The sequence below is a fragment of the Schistocerca americana genome, chromosome 2 (genome assembly GCF_021461395.2).
Source record: "Schistocerca americana isolate TAMUIC-IGC-003095 chromosome 2, iqSchAmer2.1, whole genome shotgun sequence".
Classification (NCBI taxonomy): domain Eukaryota; kingdom Metazoa; phylum Arthropoda; class Insecta; order Orthoptera; family Acrididae; genus Schistocerca; species Schistocerca americana.
Window position 1 is genome coordinate 72,408,074 of NC_060120.1, and position 22,691 is coordinate 72,430,764.

Consider the following 22,691-nt stretch of genomic DNA (forward strand, 5'->3'; position numbering starts at 1 on the left):
GTTGGTGAGAGATCTGGAGAATGTGCTGGCCAGGGCAGCAGTCGGCGGTCGTGCATTATCGTGCTGAAATGTAGGGTTTCACAGGGATCGAATGAAGGGTAGAGCCACGGGTCGGAACACATTTGAAATGTAACGTCCACTGTTCAAAGTGCCGCAAATGGGAACAAGAGGTCATCGAGACGTGTAACCAATGGCACCCCATACCATCACGCCGGGTGATACGCCGGTATGGCAATATTTCCAATGTGCGCTCACCGTGATGTCGTCAAACACGCATGAGACCATCAAAAAATGGTTCAAATGGCTCTGAGCACTATGGGACTTAACTTATGAGGCCATCAAAAAATGGTTCAAATGGCTCTGAGCACTATGGGACAACTTATGAGGTCATCAGTCCCCTAGAACTTAGAACTACTTAAACCTAACTAACCTAAGGACATCACACACATCCATACCCGAGGCAGGATTCAAACCTGCGACCGTAGCGGTCGTGAGGCTCCAGACTGTAGCGCCTAGAACCGCTCGGCCACTCCGGTCGGCGATCCGACCATCATGATGCTGTAAACAGAACCTGGATTCATCCGAAAAAATGACGTTTTGCCATTCGTGGACCCAGGTTCGTCGTCGAGTACACCATCGCAGGCGCTGCTGTCTGTGATGCAGCGACAAGGGTAACCGCAGCCACGGTCTCTGAGCTGTTAGTCCATGCTGCTGCAAACGTCGTCGAACTGTTCGTGCAGATGGTTGTTGTCTTGCAAACGTCCCCATCCGTTGACTGAGGGATCGAGACGTGGTTGCACGATCCGTTACAGCCATGTGGATAAGATGCCTGTCATCTCGACTGCTAGTGATACGAGGCCGTTGGGATCCAGCACGGCGTTCCGTATTACCCTCCTGAACCCACCTTTTAAATATTCTGCAAACAGCCATTGGATTTCGACCAACACGAGCAGCAATGTCGCGATACGATAAACCGCAATCACGATAGGCTACAATCCGACCTTTATCAAAGTCGGAAACGAGATGGTACGCATTTCTCCTCCTTGCACGAGGCATCACAACGTTTCACCAGGCAATGCCGGTCAACTGCTGTTTGTGTATGAGAAATCGTTTGGAAACTTTCCTCATGTCAGCACGTTGTATGTGTCACCACCAGCGCCAACCTTGTGTGAATGCTCTGAAAAGCTAATCATTTGCATATCATAGCATCTTCTCCCTGTCGGTTAAATTTCGCGTCTGTAGCACGTCATCTTCGTGGTGTAGCAATTTTAGTGGCCAGTAGTGTAGTTGACATGCATTTTCCGCGGAATCTTAGAATGTATTAGGAATATATTTCGACGAGAATGACCTTCTCCATATAAACCAGCATGGGCTCCAAAAACTCTGACAATGTGAAATCTACGTCACGCTTTCGTCACAATGTGTGCTGAAAGCCATTGGTCAAGACAGTGAAGTACTTCTCTGTTTTATTAAATTCCGAAAAGTACTTGATTAAGAGAAACACAGACGCTTACTATCGAAAGATCGGGCGTATGGTGTATCAAGGGAAAGCTGCAACCAAATGACGTCTTAGTAGGGAGGACAAAGTACGTTGTCTTAGAGTGTCGTAGACGTTTGTAGAAGTGCCCCAGGGCAGTGTGTTGGGCACATTCTGTTCATGTTCTATGGCCTTGCACACAATATTCATATCACACTTAAATTACTTGTATGTGCTGCAGTTCTCTATAATACAGCCTTACTTATATTCAGTCGTATCTTGATAAGTTCGCGCCACACTACAAAGCAGTACAGTCACTGTCATTGAGGTGGCAGCTCGATGATGTCCTTAGAGAAGGGTTGAATCATCCAGGGGTTTGAAATCAGTACTGGTATGAAATAATGAAATGTTTAAAAATACACAACTTAGTGAACGGTGGATGTTATATAACACACAGCCATGGAATCCGCAATATGCCTTTTATTAACAAAGTAGATCAGCACAAGAGAAGGGCAGTATCAAACAATTTGAAAGACCGATGATCTAAAAAGAAGGGTGCGTTCCACCAGCGGTTCTTCTCACCCGCCATAATATTACCCCAAGCAACCATCCCATTAAGTATTAGGTGGCTTGTAGTGTATAGGTGTAGATGTGGGTAATTCTGTCATGTGTACGGTAATACCATCAGTCGTCAATTTTGGGACCGTTGTTTTATTCAAATCGAAAAGTCGTGCGGGCTGATAACTGATAACACTGGCAATAGGTTACTCAATGCGTCCGCCCCGCGAAATTAACATTGACCTAACTCGCTCAGATATTCTGATTTTCCGTTCTATAAACAGCTTTCATTGAGCCATCTATTCGGAAATTTGACATTAGTGTCATAGCACGTGTCCAACAATTTCATTCACTTGTGTGACAGCAAACTTCATGCTCCACTGTGACAGCTGTTTCATGTAGTTAGTCGCTACGAAGATGAATTTGTTTTACTAGGTGTGATCATATTGGAGCCGGCAGGCCATGGTCTTCTTCCTATTTGTACTAATTCGTCCCATCAGATTATCGCGGGAGTTACTGTTTGACGTGGTCTTCGAACAGCCAAAGAAGGAGGAATTTTTCAATTATGAAAATCTTTGCTCTAGATGAAAACAATCCTATGGTTGAACCCCCAAACTCACCTGCTTAGATTCGCGCATGATAATGCATTTCCTGCTACAAAGTACTTCCGAGGAACACTTAATGAGTATGAGCGCGGTTTTCTGTTAGCCGGCCGCTGTGGCCGAGCGGTTCTAGGCGCTTCAGTCCGGAACCGCGCTGCTGCTACGGTCGCAGGTTCGAATCGTGCCTCGGGCATGGATGTGTGTGATGTCCTTAGGTTAGTTAGGTTTAAGTAATTCTAAGTCTAGGGGACTGATGACCTCAGATGTTAAGTCCCGTAGTGCTTAGAGCCATTTGAACCATTTTTGGTTTTATGTTTACAAGTGTTCAGGCACATTTACACCAAAATTTACAATGTTACTGATTTACAACGCTGCTTCCTTCTTATTTTCGATGGAAAGGTTTAATTGACGGCTGTTTATCATCATCAGAATGGGTCTGACTTCTGTCAGACTAGACAATTTCCGTTTTATACTGCAGACGTAAATTTACTTAGCACTTAAGGGCAATACATAGGAATACGCACTGGTAATGATTTTATAGTACAATATCTAATATTATAAGAATTATATTACAGAATCGAACGTGCGGTAACAAGGAAGAGAGTGTGTAGACAAAAATGAAGGAGGCAGCAATGATGATTTTCGTAATAGTATTTAATCTGCCTCAAGGTTGCGCTGTGTATGGTCTCAGTGAGAAGTAAAGAGAAATTTTCCCCTGTTTCAATAGATAAGCTAGTAGTTTATTTTTAAAACCGAAAATAGATCACTTCATGACACATGTTATTCTATGTTCTAGTACTTCCTGCATTTAAGGACTTGGCTCAGACACTTGCGTTAGGAAATTGGTAATTTAGGGCGAGAGAATCGAACGTTTCGCGAGTGTTGTCCATGTAGGTTCAAAATCAAATGGCTCTGAGCACTGTGGGACTTAACATCTGAGGTCATCAGTCCCCTAGAACTTAGAACTACTTAAACCTAACTAACCTAAGGACATCGCACACATCCATGCCCGAGGCAGGATTAGAACCTGCGACCGTAGGGGTCGCGCGGTTCCAGACTGAAGCGCCTAGAACCGTTTGGCCACACTGGTCGGCGTTGATGTAGCAATACTAATTCTGATTATAGATATTTGAAACAAACTGGTTGATTAAAATAATTTTAGCGTATTTAAAATTTGATTGCTACTTTTCTGTGTTCATAGTTCTAAACTTACGGAAAGAAATCGCAACACCAAAAAATAATTAATGTAGAGAAATGAAATTTCTGGTATACATTTATCTAGGTAGCATATTAAACTGATTAACATTACAAGATTACTGCCTAATATAAACACGAGATAGTCCACTGCAAATGTGGCACGTTAGTAACCGGTCTAACCGTGAGAATGTAGAATACAAGCATGCAAACGTGCATGTATTGTGTTGCATAGGTGTCGGATGTCAGTTTGTCGAATGAAGTTCCATGACTATCGGACTTGGTCCGTCAACACAGGGACGGTTAAAGCTGGTTGTGGGTGACGTTGGAGTTGTCCTCCGATGACGCCCCATATGCGCTCCATTTGGGATAGATCTGGTGATCGAGCGGGCCTGGTAACATATCCGCACGCCTTAGAGCATTTTGGGTTAGAACAGCGGTATGTGGGCGAGCGTTAGTCTCTTGAAAAACACCCCATGGAATGCTGTACATGAATGGTAGCACAACAGATCGAATAACCAGACTGAAGTGTAAATTTGCAGTCAGGGTTCGTGGGATAAACAGGAGAGCGCTCATGCTACCATACGAAATCGCTCTCCAGACCAGCTGTAGGTCCATTGCGTCTAGCATGCAGATACGCCGGTTGCAAGCTTTCATCCGGCCTCCTTGTAAACAACACACGGTCATAATTGGACCGACGCAGAACTAGCTTTCATCAGAAAACACAGCTGACCTCTACCTTGCCCTCCAATGACCTGTCGATTGAGACCGTTTGAAGTCGCAAATGGCGGTGGTTTGGGATCAGTAGAATGCACGTAACAGGGCAAGCTGTCCTTGTAGAAACAGATTTGTAACGGTTCGTTGTGTTACTGTGATACCAACTGGTGCTCAAATTGATGCAGTTTGATGGCCAGACTCATATACCGAACATGACAGTCTTCCCTCTCGTTAGTGCCACGTGGCCGTCCGGAGCCCCGGATTCTTGCGACCGTACATTTCCATGACAACTGCTGCCAGCAATCATGTACAATGGCTACATTCCTGCCAAGGTTTTCTACATTATCACAGAAGGAACATCTACATCTACACAGAATGAGATTTTCACTCTGCAGCGGAGTGTGCGCTGATATGATATTTCCTGGCAGATTAAAACTGTGTTCCCGACCGAGACTCGAACTCGAGACCTTTGCCTTTCGCGGGCAAGTGCTCTACCATCTGAGCTACCGAAGCGCGACTCACGCCCGGCCCGCACAGCGTTACTTTTGCCAGTATCTCGTCTCCTACCATCTGAGCTACCGAAGGACGACTCACGCCCGGTCCTCACAGCTTTACTTTTACTGGCAAAAGTAAAGCTACGAGGACGGGGCGTGAGTCGTGCTTCGGTAGCTCGGATGGTAGAGAACTTGCCCGCGAAAGGCAAAGGTCCCGAGTTCGAGTCTCGGTCGGGCACACAGTTTTAATCAGCCAGCAAGTTCCATATCAGCGCACACTCCGCTGCAGAGTGAAAATCTCATTCTGGAAACATCCCCCAGGCTGTGGCTAAGCCATGTCTCCGCAGTATCCTTTCTTTCAGGAGTGCTAGTTCTGCAAGGTTCGTAGGAGAGCTTCTGTAAAGTTTGGAAGGTAGGAGACGAGATACTGGCAAAAGTAAAGCTGTGAGGACCGGGCGTGAGTCGTGCTTCGGTAGTTCAGATGGTAGAGCACTTGCCCGCAAAAGGCAAAGGTCCCGAGTTCGAGTGTCGGTCGGGCACACAGCTTTAATCTGCCAGGAAGTTTTACATCTACACATTTACGTGATTACTCGACTATTCACAATAAAGTGCCTGGAAGAGGGTTCAATGAACCACCTTCATGCTGTCAACCGTTCCTCTCTCGAACGGCACGTGGGAAAAACGAGCACTTAAATTTTTCCTTTGCGAGCCCTGATTTCTCTTATTTTATCGTGATGATCATTTCTGCCTATGTAGGTGAGTGCCAACAGAATGTTTTCGCAATCGGAGGAGAAAATTGGTGATTGAAATTTCAAGAGAAGATCCCGTCGCAACGAAAAACGCCTTTGTTTTAATGATTGCCACTCCAATTCACGTATCATGCCTGTGACACTATCTCCCCTATTTCGCGATAATACAAAACGAGCTGCCCTTCTTTGTACTTTTTCGATGTCATCCGTCAGTCCCACCTGATGCGGATCCCACACCACACAGCAATACTCCAGAATAGGGCGGACAAGCGTAGAGTAAGCAGTCTCTTTGGTAGACCTGTAGCACCTTCTAAGTGTTCTGCCAATGAATCGCAGTCTTTGTTTTGCTTTACCCACAATATCACCTATGTGATCGTTCCAATTTAGGTTATTTGTAATTGTAAACCCTAAGTATTTAGTTGAATTTACAGCCCTCAGATTTGCGTGACTTATCACCCCCCCCTCCCCCCCCCCCACCCCCCCAAGAACCAAGGACCTTGCCGTTGGTGGGGAGGCTTGCGTGCCTCAGCGATACAGATAGCCGTACCGTGGGTGCAAACCACAACGGAGGGGTATCTGTTGAGAGTCCATACAAACGTGTGATTCCTGAAGAGGGGCAGCAGCCTTTTCAGTAGTTGCAGGGGCAACAGTCTGGATGATTGACTGATCTGGCCTTGTAACACTAACCAAAACGCCCTTGCTGTGCTGGTACTGCGAACGGCTGAAAGCAAGGGGAAACTACAGCCGTAATTTTTCCCGAGGGCATGCAGCTTTACTGTATGGTTAAATGATGGCGTCCTCTTGGGTAAAATATTCCGGAGGTAAAATAGTCCCCCATTCGGATCTCCGGACGGGGACTACTCAGGAGGACGTCGTTATCAGGAGAAAGAATACTGGCGTTCTACGGATTGGAGCGTGGAATGTCAGATCCCTTAATCGAGCAGGTGGGTTAGAAAATTTAAAAAGGGAAATGGATAGGTTAAAGTTAGATATAGTAGGAATTAGTGAAGTTCGGTGGCAGGAGGTTCAAAAATGGCTCTGAGGACTATGGGACTTAACAGCTATGGTCATCAGTCCCCTAGAACTTAGAACTACTTAAACGTAACTAACCTAAGGACATCACACAACACCCAGTCATCACGAGGCAGGTGGCAGGAGGAACAAGACTTTTGGTCAGGCGGATACAGGGTTATAAATACAAAATCGTATAGGGGTAATGCAGGAGTCGGTTTAATAATGAATAACAAAATAGGAGTGCGGGTAAGCTACTACAAACAGCATAGCGAACGCATTATTGTGGCCAAGATAGACACGAAGCCCACGCCCACTACAGTAGTACAACTTTATATGCCAACTAGCTCTGCAGATGACGAAGAAATTGAAGAAATGTATGATGAAATAAATTATTGAGATAGTGCAGAGAGACGAGAATTTAATAGTCATGGGTGATTGGAATTCGGTAGTAGGAAAAGGGTGAGAAGGAAACGTAGTAGGTGAATATGGATTGGGGGTAAGAAATGAAAGAGGAAGCCGCCTGGTAGAATTTTGCACAGAGCACAACTTAATCATGGCTAATGGTAAGACAGAGATTTGGGAACCAGGTTTTAAATAGTAAGACATTTCCTGGGGCAAATGTGGACTCTGACCACAATCTGTTGGTTATGAACTGTAGATTAAAACTGAAGAAACTGCAAAAACGTGGGAATTTAAGGAGATGGGACCTGGATAAACTGACTAAACCAGCGGTTGTACAGAGTTTCTGGGAGAGCATAAGGGAACAATTGACAGGAATGGGGGGAAAGAAATACAGTAGAAGGAGAATGGGTAGCTTTGAGAGATGAAGTAGTGAAGGCAGCAGAGGATCAAGTAGGTAAAAAGACGAGGGCTAGTAGAAATCCTTGGGTAACAGAAGAAATATGGAATTTAATTGATGAAAGGGGAAAATATAAAAATGCAGTAAATGAAGCTGGCATAAAGGAGTACAAACGTCTCAAAAATGACATCGACAGGATGTGCAAAATGGCTAAGGAGGGATGGCTGGAGGACAAATGCAAAGATGTAGACGCTTATCTCACTAGGGGTAAAATAGATACTGCCTACAGGAAAGTTAAAGAGACCTTTGGAGAAAAGAGAACCAGTTGTATGAATATCAAGAGCTCAGATGGAAACCCAGTTCTAAGCAAAGAAGGGAAAGCAGAAAGGTGGAAGGAGTATATAGAGGGTCTATACAAGGGCGATGTACTAGAGGACTATATTATGGAAATGGAAGAAAATGTAGATGAAGATGAAATGGGAGATACGATACTGTGTGAAGAGTTTGACAGAGCACTGAAAGACCTGAGTCGAAAACAAGGCCCCGGGAGTAGACAACATTCCATTAGAACTACTGACGGCTTTCGGAGAGCCAGTCCTGATCAAGCTCTACCATCTGGTGAGCAAGATGTATGAGACAGGCGAAATACCCTCAGACTTCAAGAAGAATATAGTAATTCCAATCCCAAAGAAAGCAGGTGCTGACAGATGTGACAATTACCGAACTATCAGTTTAATAAGTCACGGCTGCAAAATACTAATGCGAATTCTTTACAGACGAATGGGAAAACTAATACAAGCCGACCTCGGGGAAATTCGGTCTGGATTCCGTAGAAATATCGGAACACGTGAGGCAATACTGACCTTACGACTTATCTTAGAAGAAAGATTAAGGAAAGGCAAACCTACGTTTCTAGCATTTGTAGACTTAGAGGAAGCTTTTGACAATGCTGACTGGAATACTCTCTTTCAAATTCTAAAGGTGGCAGGGGTAAAATACAGGGAGCGAAAGGTTATTTACAATTTGTACAGAAACCAGATGGCAGTTATAAGAGTCGAGGGGCATGACAGGGAGGCAGTGGTTGGAAAGGGAGTGAGACAGGGTTGTAGCCTCTCCACGATGTTATTCAATCTGTATATTGAGCTAGCAGTGAAGGAAACAAAAGAAAAATTCGAAGTAGGTATTAAAATCCATGGAGAAGAAACAAAAACTTTAAGTTCGCCGATGACATTGTAATTCTGTCAGAGACAGCAAAGGACTTGGAAGAGCAGTTGAACGGAATGTATAGTGTCTTGAAAGGAGGGTATAAGATCAACATCATCAAAAGCAAAACGAGGATAATGGAATGTAATCAAATTAAGTCGGGTGATGCTGAGGGAATTAGATTAGGAAATGACACACTTAAAGTAGTAAAGGAGTTTTGCTATTTGGGGAGCAAAATAACTGATGATGGTCGAAATAGAGAGGATATAAAATGTAGACTGGCAATGGCAAGGAATACGTTTCTGAAGAAGAGAAATTTGTTAACATCGGGTATAGATTTAAGTATCAGGAAGTCGTTTCTGAAAGTATTTGTATGGGGCGTAGCCATGTATGGAAGTGAAACATGGACGATAACTAGTTTGGACAAGAAGAGAATATAAGCTTTCGAAATGTAGTGCTACAGAAGAATGCTGAAGATTAGATGGGTAGATCATATAACTAATGAGGTACTGAATGGGATTGGGGAAAAGAGAAGTTTGTGGCACAACTTGACTAGAAGATGGGATCGGTTGGTAGGACATGTACTGAGGTATCAAGGGATCACCAATTTAGTATTGGAGGGAAGCGTGGAGGGTAAAAATCGTAGAGGGAGACCAAAAGATGAATACACTAAACAGATTCAGAAGGATGTAGGTTGCAGTAGGTACTGGGAGATGACGAAGCTTGCACAGGATATAGTAACATGGAGAGCTGCATCAAACCAGTCTCAGGACTGAAGACCACAACAACAACAACAACATCGCGTAATCGAAATTTAGCTGATTTCTTTTAGTACACATGTGAATAACTTCGCACTTTTCTTTATCCGGGGTCAATTACCACTTTTCGCACCATTGAGAGATCTTATCTATATCATTTTGCAAGTCGTTTTGATCATCTGATGACTTTACAAGACGGTAAATGACAGCATCATACGCAAACAATCTAAGACGGATACTTATATTGTCTCCTATGTCGTTAATATAGATCAGGAACAATAGAGGGCCTATAACACTTCCTTGGTAAATGCCGTATATTAGTTCTGTTTTACTGGATGACTTTCCGTCTATTACTACGAACTGTGGCCTTTCCGACAGGAAATCACGAGTCTAGTCGCACAACTGTGGCGATACTCCGTAGGCACGCAGTTTGATTAGAAGACGCTTGTGAGGAACGGTGTCGAAAGCCTTCTGGAAATTTAAAAATATGAAATCAATTTGACATCCCCTGTCGATAGCACTTATACTTCATGAGTGTGAAGAGCTAGTTGTGTTTCACAAGAACGATATTTTCTGAATCCTGGCTGACTATATGTCAATAAATCGTTTTCTTCGAGGTACTTCATAATGTTCGATTACAGTATATGTTCTAAAACGCTAGCTTCTAGTAACCCTATTACACGAGCCCGTTTAAACTCAGTGAGGTATTGATAATGGGCTCTATGTCGTCTTAAGGCCATTCCTGACGAACATCAACTCATCACGCCCAATCTCATAGATAACGTACATCCCCGATTTTTAGAGAGTGTATTTAAATGAAACCTTATGTGCCTCCTCATAGTGGCGCTACTGGCGCCAGTCTTGTGCGACTGGCGCCAAATTAGAATAGTGTTCACCTTTCAAATGTAGAAACACGCCTACGAACTTTCGTTTATGCCGCAAAACTCCTTCTTGGTGTTCGCGAGTTTTTCCCTTCGGTGTATTTGTTTGGATCTCTACACATTTCGATTGATGAGCGTTTGAGTCATAACGCAATTAATACTACGTAAATGTCTTGATTGCTAGTAATCTGAGTAATATTTACGAGAACGTAAGAAAGGATAATAATCTAATATATATATATATATATATATATATATATATATATATATATATATATATAAAATAAAAAATTGTGACTCATATTGCTTTCATTTTTTCTTTCTACAGGGAGAACGTCTCAACATGATGATCCTTCTACCCCGAGAAGTTAACGGTTTGGCAAGCCTTGAGGCGAAACTTGCCGACTTCAGTCTCCAAGACACTGTGAACAACATGTATGGGACAAAAGTATATGTCTATTTACCCAAATTCAAAATGGAATACTCAAAAGAACTTAGCGGTCCACTAGCTAGGGTAAGTTTAGCCAAGTGGTGTATGTCAACTGCTTTCTATGTGTTTACGGTTAATTAAAAGTATCGCAATACTGGATTAAAAAAAAAAGACAAAAAAGCATGCGTCACAACAAACTCAGTAGTACGGGATCTTAATGTATCTGTCATTTAAGCGTGGAACACGCTACTAAAATGTTTCGGGAGACAGGCGAACTGTTTATTGTAGGTTACTTATGCTTGAAACCCGTTTACATTACTATGTTTTGTGTGGATACTCATTACCACACGACAGATCTTATAACAGCATCTCACAATTCTCCAAGCCATGTGCAGATATTTTTCAAAATTTTGTCAGTGGTCGTGTTACTAATGGTTAGTTTAATAAATCGGACTCAGTTGTATTTTCGTCTCCGAAACACACCGTCATCAATACGTAAAAAAAGAGTTGATTGTGGAACGTTTCTGATGGGTTACACAAAGATCTTCCCACAAGTTGTAGCAAGGTAAAATTACAATCTCCAATCCAAATCCAGCATAGATCGAGAAATCAAGAAAATTATAATATTTGAACCCAGAATTTCAATAAGTGTGTAATTTCTTCGCTAACTGATTCATGAGAAAACTATTTCAAGGATTCACCGTACGAACAAAGTGTTGATTTGGCACTTCACTGTGGGATACTAGTTAATGAGAAAACAACTCCCTCATATTAGCGATTACACATACACTGACGATGAATCTTAAAAAAGCAACATCAAAACTTATAGTGGAAGTTAACCTGGCGACTAAGTTCCATTACATGGGGTTTCCATCAGTACACGGGCACATACGCTTATCACACTTACGAAACAATGAAAAATAATTTAAACATTTATTTTAAATGACTGTTGAATAGCACAGTCGAAATAAATAATTTTGAAACTAATGTTTAACTTTTTATGTTATTCATGTTATATTCCTGTATTGCTCAATAGCCTAATATGAAACATTTTTGCTTGACTCAGTCACTAAATTGTTTTTCAGGCAAATTTTAATCTCTGAAATTCTTTGTTAACAAAATATGGCTGGACATTGTAATTATGACGTATCATATGCTTTAGGAAACAGATCAGGACCCTGTCACATGTACTATTGCCGTAATATAAACGTTTGGCTACGAATATAAGTTGAATTTGGCTCATATATTCGCAAATGAAGACACAATAAATACTGACCCTTATGTTTTTACAATGCTAAAAAAGGACTTTGTCTGAAGGCAACGGTGCTTAGGGCTGTGTTGACGTCTGCAAGTATTGCATACACATAGCCTCAGTATTTACGTAGTTTACTGTGTGTGTGTGTGTGAAATCTTATGGGACTTTAACTGCTAAGGTCATCAGTCCCTAAGCTTACACGCTACTTAACCTAAATTATCCTAAGGACAAACACACACACCCATGCCCGAGGGAGGACTCGAACCTCCGCCGGGACCAGCCGCACAGTACGTAGTTTACACATGGCTCTTTTTCCCCATTGCCATCTGCAATGGAACACAATAAAAGTGTTCCACACTGTTACACGTGGAACAAGCATACATCTGAGGCTCGAATTACATAGAACCGTAGATGTTTTAGCCTCGTTTTCACGTTGGGGCATGCACAGTTTAATAGCTATCGACAGACTGGTACTTTCCACTTTCTTCGCATCGTCTACGTTTTGCATGGCACGTCTTTGCGTCTTTCACACAGAGGAACTTCCTTCAAGCTTCTCCTGTCCTCTAGCTAGAATTCAAATTATCGACCCTATAATATGACCAATAAATAACATAATATTTTACGAATCACATACAAATATGGAAACTGGCCATATTCAGAACAAATTAATAAATGGACACCAATAGTAGCAAGGCATACCTCTTTCCATTTCTCTTGAAGTTAGTCAACAGTTTCAACGACGGACTAGCTCTGCGGACCCAACGGCGATGAAGGTGGAAAAACCAACTTCAGCAGCGTCTGTACTCCATGTTGGGAGCGACCTTTCCTGCTGCTGGCAGTAGCTCTAAAAAGCATGCTGACAGGCTATGTGACGAGCCGACCGTAAAAATTCTGTCACATGTTTATGCAAATGTTGCCTTCTGGATCCGGTACAAAGACAGCATTAGGAAACAGTTTGGTGTTGCACCGATCCACGACAAGATGCGTGAGAGTCGTCTTCTTTGGTTTGGGCATGTTTCACGGGCTGGTGATGAGTCTGTTGCCAAGGCGGGTTACACACTTGAAGTCGTCGGCAGTGGACCCGAAGGACGATCCCCACGTAGGGCTGATACAATTCATAAAGACCGTAAATGAGTAAACATTCACACAGATGCACCCCGTGATAGAGCGAAATGGAGACAACGGACCCATGTAGAGGACCCCGCAGGCACGCAGGACAAACGCCGAAGGAAAAGAAGAAGAAGAATAGTAGCAAGGCATACACAAAGTACGGGAAAAGCACTGAAGATAAACAGTAGAAAAATATGAATCACATGAAGTGTTGGTGTTTAACATTCGTTTATCACTTGGCACATCCTTTGTATCGTCGTTTCAACAAATGAGACGATCATAATTGTCGTACAGATTGAATAGCTTTTAACACACTAATTGTACGCCCTCCACACTTCGCTCTTTGATGACGCTACCTGCAACCAAGGCAATCGGCTACGTAACCTCCTTTATTTTATGAGTAAAATACTGGAACAGTTTAAAACAAATTCATTTTAAAAATTGTAAAACAACATCGATGTATTTCCTCCCTACATAATCACCATTAGCCATTATAATATCTACATCTACATCTACATCTACATCACTACTCTGCAATTCACATTTAAGTGCTTGGCAGAGGGTTCATCGAACCACAATCATACCATCTACCATTCCATTCCCGAACAGCGCGCGGGAAAAACGAACACCTAAACATTTCTGTTCGAGCTCTGATTTCTATTATTTTATTTTGATGATCATTCCTACCTATGTAGGTTGGGCTCAACAAAATATTTTCACATTCGGAAGAGAAAGTTGGTGACTGAAATTTCGTAAATAGATCTCGCCGCGACGAAAATGACTTCCATCCCAATTCGCGTATCATATCTGCCACACTCTCCCCCCTACTACGTGATAATACAAAACGAGCTGCCTTTTTTTGCACCCTTTCGATGTCCTCCGTCAATCCCACCTGGTAAGGATCCCACACCGCGCAGCAATATTCTAACAGAGGACGAACGAGTGTAGTGTAAGCCGTCTCTTTAGTGGACCTGGTAAGGATCCCACACCGCGCAGCAATATTCTAACAGAGGACGAACGAGTGTAGTGTAAGCCGTTGCATCTTATAAGTGTCCTGCCAATGAAACGCAGCCTTTGGCTCGCCTTCCCCACAATATTATCTATGTGGTCTTTCCAACTGAAGTTGTTCGTAATTTTAACACCCAGGTACTTAGTTGAATTGACAGCCTTGAGAATTGTACTATTTATCGAGTAATCGAATTCCAACGGATTTCTTTTGGAACTTATGTGGATCGCCTCACACTTTTCGTGATTTAGCGTCAGCTGCCACTTGCCACACCATACAGCAATCTTTTCTAAATCGCTTTGCAACTTCTTCGGATGACCTTACTAGACGGTAAATTACAGCATCATCTGCGAACAACCTAAGAGAACTGCTCAGATTGTCACCCAGGACATTTATATAGATCGGGAACAGCAGAGGTCCCAGGACGCTTCCCTGGGGAACACCTGATATCACTTCAGTTTTACTCGATGATTTGCCGTCTATTACTACGAACTGCGACCTTCCTGACAGGAAATCACGAATCCAGTCGAACAACTGAGACGATACCCCATAGGCCCGCAGCTTGATTAGAAGTCGCTTGTGAGGAACGGTGTCAAAAGCTTTCCGGAAATCTAGAAATACGGAATCAACTTGAGATCCCCTGTCGATAGCCGCCATTACTTCGTGCGAATAAAGAGCTAGCTGCGTTGCACAAGAACGATGTTTTCTGCAACCATGCTGATTACGTATGAATAGATCGTTCCCTTCGAGGTGATTCATAATGTTTGAATACAGTATATGCTCCAAAACCCTACTGCAAACCTACGTCAATGATATAGGTCTGTAGTTAGATGGATTACTCCTACTACCCTTCTTAAACACTGGTGCGACCTGCGCAATTTTCCGATCTGTAGGTACAGATCTATCGGTGAGCGAGCGGTTGTATATGAGTGCTAAGTAGGGAGCTATTGTATCAGCGTAATCTGAAGGGTACCTAATCGGTATACAATGTGGACCTGAAGACTTGCCCGTATCAAGCGATTTGAGTTGCTTCGCAACCCCTAAGGTATCTACTTATAAGAAACTCATGCTAGCAAATGTTCATGTTTCAAATTCTGGAATATTCCATTCATCTTCCCTGGTGAAGGAATTTCGGAAAACTGCGTTCAATAACTCCGCTTTAGCGGCACAGTCGTCGGTAACAGTACCATCGGCACTGCGCAGCGAAGGTATTGACTGCGTCTTGCCGCTTGTGTACTTTACATACGACCAGAAACCAATTATATGAATCCATTGTATCTGTTCTTTCGGGAATGTCGGAAAAAACAAACACTACACATTCATACAATTCACAATTTTCCTATTTTTTTTTAACCAGTGTTCTGGGCCGCACAGCTTGTGGGCACAATATGTGGTATCTTGAACGTGCGCGGCTCGCCGAAGCCTTGTCGTAAAATACAAGACCCTTGAATGCCTATCTGGCGCTGGTCATTGCTTCCTTCTCAAGTGACCTAAACTTCAGGCGGCCCCTCGGCCCCTCCTATCGTGTCGTCCAACAACGATTCCGTCAGATTCGTACATCACAACAAAAATGGGACGTGCAACTAACTATACAAAAATGGAGATAAATTAAGATACGTGTCAGCTGCTCAGTCTTTTCAGTCACTGATGTCAGTGATATAATCAGCGCCAGATATTCATGAAATTGGTAGAAACATGATACAGATTACGATAAAATTCATAAATGGCAATTATCGATGAGACATATCAGTCCACACTTGATTGATGCGTTTAAAAACGCCAGACTTTAACATGTTGTGAATTTACATATCGATCTCTGAGAACGTAAGCAACATTTCTCAATACTTTACTGAATTAATTAACGGCTTTGGCCACAGCTGATAACCTACCAGATTGGCAGTTATTGTCATAAAAGTCATCCCGTTGTCCATGGGTATAGAACAGGGTGACCGCAAAAATCCGTTAACATTTGAAAATTCAATGCTTGACGGAATAATGCAGATAGAGGAAAAAATTGACACACGTGCTTGAGATGACTTTGTGTTTTACTGAAACCAAAAGAAAACTGCGAAAAATGACCAACAAATGACGCTTCATATGATACAAAAGCAGTAATTAGCATCACAATTGATTTGTGGCAAAGACGACGTACTCTATAAAAATTGCTCAACATATTCGTCGTCATTCGTCAGCTATACCTGCAGTCGAGCGACAATGTTGTGAACTAAAAAATGGTTCAAATGGCTCTGAGCACTATGGGACTGAACTGCTGTGGTCATCAGTCCCCTAGAACTTAGAACTACTTAAACCTAACTAACCTAAGGACATCACACACATCTATGCCCGAGGCAGGATTCGAACCTGCGACCGTAGCAGTCGCACGGTTCCGGACTGCGCGCCTAGAACCGCGAGACCACCGCGGCCGGCAATGTTGTGAACATATCAGTATGTGTGGTGAGAAACTGCTGTCGGATGTTGTCTTTTAGCATCCATATTGAGACCGGACGATCGCGGTAGACTTGCAACTTTGGGCAGCCCTACAACTGATAATCCCACGGATTGAGGTCTGGGGACCTGGGAGGCTAAACATAACGAGCGTGGTGGCTCAGTACATAATCAACACCAAACGATGTGCGCAAGAGATCTGTCACACATGTAGCAACGTGGAGTGGACCGTCATCCTGGATAAAAGTCGTATCTTTCAGCAACTGCTCATCAGCCAGGCTAGGGATTATCTAACTCCCTCTCACACTACAGCTCATTTTATACACGATTATCATGGAGCGTCACTGAGTCTTCCTGCACAGCGGCATCTGTTGGCCAGGTTTTAGACTCGTATCTGGTTTCAATAAAACCACATGTCATTTCAGGCATGTGTGTCAGTTTTTACCTCTCTACTTACATTATTCCGCGAATAACTGCATGTTAACAGACTTTCGGGTCATCCTGTGCGTTATTCGGTTAGAAAGAAACGTAGTGTGAGAGAAAGGAGTCTACTGTTTATCCTGAATAGCAGTACGCGCGCAATTGATCTACCGTTTTAGATTGCAATTAGCCCATGAGAGAATCCTGAAGTTTTTAGTCGGAGTAAAGGGGTTGAGAGATAAGCCGTTTGTTCAGTTATGTAGAAATAGAGAAACCACGCGGAATTAAGTCAGGGAGGCTGCGCGTTTGTTCAAAAACGTCCTGTCTGAACTTACGATTCCTGGGAAGTGTGTGATCAGCATATGGTATAAGAACAATACGACACTGATGGTCAAGAGACCGTGTTCCTTGTTTACAATAGCGGTTCTCAGTTTGCTTAGTGTATCTCAGAAGGATTCAGACACTTGGGGGAATTTTAGGTACCAGTTCGTTGCTGACTACAGACAACGGCCAATTATCCCACCATCATAAAGTCATTTCGAACGGCTAATGTAGGCGAATGAGTATCAGCGTGGCTTTCTCGACACAAAATTTCTAGGTTCGCTGACGAAAGTGTGCAGATCAGGCCCTTTCCTTGGTACATGAAAACGGAGATGCCTTTCAGGATAGTTCTCGTATTAATTAATCTGTAGTTTACAGAAAGCGCCCTGACGTAATGGAAAACTTCCTTAATCACCAAAAGAAACCAGCACGTTGAAAGACATAGCCGGAAAGGCAGTTTTACTCAGATGATAGGAAATTCAATCCTTTGCTAATTCTGTGCAGACGAGACAGACTAAAATACGATGCTCGAAGTAACAAACTTCTGTTCCAGTGTGGGAAAAAATTGTTATGGGTTCAGTGTGATTTCGTGGTTTCTACCCCTTCAGCTCTACAACATTTGCACTCATTGCCTTTACTACCACCTTTGACTCCTTCAAAGAAAACTGCCGCTTTTGACTTCTGCATAGAAATCTGACTTCCGTATATCACGCCTTTGTCCGCAGCTCGTGGTCGTGCGGTAGCGTTCTCACTTCCCGCGCCCGGGTTCCCGGGTTCGATTCCCGGCGGGGTCAGGGATTTTCTCTGCCTCGTGATGACTGGGTGTTGTGTGCTGTCCATAGGTTAGTTAGGGTTAAGTAGTTCTAAGTTCTAGGGGACTGATGACCGTAGATGTTAAGTCCCATAGTGCTCAGAGCCATTTGACCCATTTTTTGTCACGCCTTTAGATGCGTCAACTATTTTAATTACACACTAGTGAATTTATAATGTCACTCAGATTTAGTCATAACTTTAATCCTTTAATCTACATCCTATTTTCAGCTCGGAATGATCGACATGTTTGATGACTTCGCCTCTAATTTCTCTGGAATTACTGACGCAGAGCGACTTAAGGTGGACAAGGTCTTACACAAGGCTTTCGTCGAAGTCAACGAGAAGGGAACAGAAGCCGCCGCTGCTACCGGTAAGAAGTTACTTATTATGCTCGTAGGCTCGTTTAACTGTAAATTGTCTACTCTCTTCTTTACAAAAGCATCACAAGATTCAAATACTTGAATTTAGTATTCTGCACTTCATCAAAACGTCGTTCTTCAGCGATTTTTCTTGTTCCTTGTTACCGTGAGAGAATTGAGATGTTAGTAGTGAGCTGCAAAAATGCTTGAGCAAAGTGTCTGGTAGAAGGATGAATAAATAAAAAATGGTCAATAGAGTCAGGATATTTGACGTATCGCACATCTGTATAGATGAACAATACAGTCAAGACAGTTTGCACTGCTGAACATGAGTTGTGAGAAATGAATTCCTACTTGCCAATCGAAGGGCATTACGTACCATCACTCGACTCTACTGAGCCACCAGCTTCGATGAAAATAGCAGGTTATGTTCTTTGAAACTGTGACTGCAAGTAAAGACATTTTTAAAACAACTGAAATACTCTGACAGACTGACATGATATGGCTAGTGTAAACATAGTAAATGTCACTGATAAAATCAGCGCCAGATATTCATGAAATTGGTAGAAACACAATACTGATTACGATAAAATGAATCAATGGCAATTATCGATGAGACATATGAGTTCACACTAGACTGATGCGTTTTAAAACGTCAGACAGTAACATAGGTCAACGCGTGCTGTGAATTTACATATCCATCTTTGGGTACTTAAGCAACATTTCTCAATATTTTACTGAATGAATTAACGGCTTTGGCCACAGCTGATAACCTACCAGATTGCCAGTTATTGTCATAAAAGTCATAGCTTTGTTCATGCGTATAGAACAGGGTGACCCAAAAATCCGTTAACATTCGAAAATTCAACACTTCACGGAATAATGTAGGTAGAGGTAAAAATTGACACACGTGCTTGAAATGGCATTGGGTTTTATTGAAACTAAAAGGAAAGAGCACAAAATGGCCAACAAATGACGCTTCATATGATACAAAAGCAGTAATTAGCATCACAATTGCTTTTTAGCAAAGACGATGTTCTCTATCACAAATGCTCAACAAGTCAGCCGTAAATAACACAGTCTAAGAAAAAAAACGAAAAGGAAAAAACCAACGTTCAACGAAGGAATTATACGAATGGTACATAAATCAGTAGATGTGATGTACATATACAGAAAAACAAATGTTTACAGTTTTGGAAAAGTTGGATGACTTATTCAGGAGAAAGAACTTCACGAATCGAGCAAGTCAGAAGCACGTTGGTCCATCTCTGGCCTTTAATAAGCAGTTTCCAGCTTGGTCTACATTGACAGAGTTGTTGGATGTCCTTCTGATGGATATCGTGCCAAACTCTGCCCATTCGACGGTTTAGGTTGTCTAAATCTTGAGATGGTTGGAGGGCCCTGCTCGTAATGCTCCTAACTTTCTCAACTGGGGAAGAGATTCGGCGATCTTGCTAGCCATGGTATTGTCAAGCAAAACGCCAAGCATAGAAACTCTCGCCGTGTGTGGGCGGTAATTATCTCGCTGAAACGTAAGACCAGGATGGCTTGCCTTGGAGGGCAACGAAATGGAATATCGTCGACGTAACGATTTGCTGTAAGGGTGCCGCGGATGACAAACAAAGGCGTCCCGCTGTGAAAAGAAGCGTCACCGCAGACCATCACTCCTGGTATATATATATTTCGTATGGCTAATAGAATACAGCAGTAAGTAAGTAATAACACAAACAACGTGTAAAAACAATGAATGGTCAATATGTTACAGGCAACAAACAATTATTAGATCTAAAAAAGGAAGTAAAACACAAAACACACAAAAATACATAGAAATTACAGTAATAGTATCTAGTAATAGGTTTTTCAGAAGGAAAAGAGTAGACCAGACTCATGGTTGTATGTCCAAGTTCCTCAGCCAGCCAGAAGCATCTCCCTCCAGGAGGTGCAGCTCCTGCATTGTGCCAGGGAATCTCCTCGTATGGCAGTCCATTGCGATATGATGTAGAGTTAGTGGATTCCCACAGTCGCAGTTGGGTGAGTCAGTCTGTAACCATTTGTGCTTCCAGTAATTACATCTACCATAGCCTGTTCGGATACGATTTAAAGTTGTCCAAGATTTTCTGGGAAGACCGAAGCCCTCGGGCCGTACGGTTGGATCCGAGACTAAGTTAAGGTGATCAGGGTTAGACGTATCCCATTCCCGACGCCAGGCTTCGTCGACATCATAATTGTCCTCGATCAGCTGTTGCCCTAATCTCCATGATGGCTTACGGGACTTGAGCCTGTGGCTGGGATCCTGGTTGTCTGGCAGTATGGCGAGTTGACCATCAGTCTGGTATGCCATCGCTCTCCGGAGCGTCTCCAGACACGTCGTCGACTTGGACTGGAGTAGTGTTGTCTTCAGTGAGTCCCGCCTCGAATTGAGCCCGATGAACAGCGTAGGGTCCAGAGAGTGGTGGGGTGCCATACTGCCCGACAATCAGCAGTGATTATCTGGGGTGCCATTTCTTTTCATAGCAGTACCACCTTGGTCGTTGTCAATGCACCATCACGGCATAGCGGTACGTCGACGATATTCTACACCGAGCGAGGTGGCGCAGTGGTTAGACACTGGACTCGCATTCGGGAGGACGACGGTTCAATCCCGCGTCCGGCCATCCTGATTAAGGTTTTCCGTGATTTCCCTAAATCGCTCCAGGCAAGTGCCGGGATGGTTCCTTTCAAAGGGCACGGCCGATTTCCTTCCCCGTCCTTCCCTAATCCGATGAGACCGATGACCTCGCTGTCTGGTCTCCTTCCCGAAACCAACCAATCAACCAACGATACTCTACGTCCCGTCTTGGTGCCCTTCATAGCAAGCCATCCTCAGCAGACATTCCAGCAAGATTGTGCCCGTCTGCACCCAGTGAGAGTTTCTATTACCTGTCTTCGTCCTTGACAAATCCCAGCTTGGCCAGCAAAGTATCCAGATCTCTCCGCAGCTGAGAACGTTTCGAGCATTATGGGATGGGTGTTCCATTCGGTTTGTTTTTTTGACCAGTTGGTCAGGATTCGGCACGACGTCCCTCAGGAGGACATCCAACACCTCTATCAATCACTGCCAAGCCGAATAACTGCTTACGTAAGGCCAGAGGTGGACCAGCACGTTATTGACTTTCTCTTGAATAAATCATCCAATTTTTCTGAAACTGTAATCTTTTTGAAACCTGGTAGTTAAAGAAGGCAGGATTGGGTTACGGTTGTGGATGGGGCCCAAATAAATTACTGTTGGTTTGTTTTGCAATTTCACTCATTTATTTTTAATAAATAATTTTTGAAAACAAGCCAATCAGGTCGCAACAACCTACAATCAAGAAGCTGTCAAACTTACACGCCTCACTGGACTACGGCGGCAAGGCGAGGAAATGTACACTGCCGTTGTATACACTACCCCCCAGGGCAGGTAACTGGGGTGTTAGCGACCACAAGACAGAAAAATACCGCTGGTTGAACTCAACAATGTAAGAAGCTGAAAATAGTAAATAGTAATTAGCAGCTCAGGAAGGCTAATCAGATCCGCCTTCCCCAGGTACTCCACTCGCTGCTTTCGCCTCAACGACACTACGAGCAGCGGCACGAATTGCAATGCACTCAACTTAAACATGCAGGATCCGGTTTCGACGAGGTCGTACACCTTCGTGACCACTGCCCTTCGATCCGGCAGTCCATACACGCCGCCAGCGGTTCCGGCGTGTTGTCGCTCTGTACGGACCTCGCTGCTCTTGCGTCCGCAATCGAACTCTCCACTCACACCACGCGGATTCAGCACGTGGTCGCCTCAAAGACAGGGCAGCAGAACTACATATCGATGAGCACCGCTGCTGCCACTAGCGGACAGAAAACGCTTAGGAAAACCGAGTGGCGCCAGTGAACACGAGAAGATGACAAACAACGCAACCACGCCGACTAAACGATACGGTCTGGCAGAAACCTACACATGGCACCAACGCGAGCCGCAGCACGGCTCACTTTTGTTTGTCTGTACATGTGTGTCACATCTAAAGATTTCAGTCCCCTTCGGGTAATTCCTTCTCAGTGTGTATTTCCGCA

General features: G+C 43.4%; 1 protein-coding gene across 8 annotated transcripts in view; it reads left to right on the forward strand.

Annotated features, from left to right (window-relative positions):
- LOC124594774 (leukocyte elastase inhibitor-like) overlaps positions 1-22,691 on the forward strand; it is a 193,857-nt gene that overhangs the window by 55,980 nt on the left and 115,186 nt on the right. For all 8 annotated transcript variants that reach the window (XM_047133174.1, XM_047133176.1, XM_047133173.1 and 5 more), the window contains exons 6-7: positions 10,775-10,960; positions 18,475-18,616. In XM_047133174.1, coding sequence (XP_046989130.1) covers positions 10,775-10,960; positions 18,475-18,616 — 328 coding nt within the window. The remainder of the gene's footprint in view (positions 1-10,774; positions 10,961-18,474; positions 18,617-22,691) is intronic.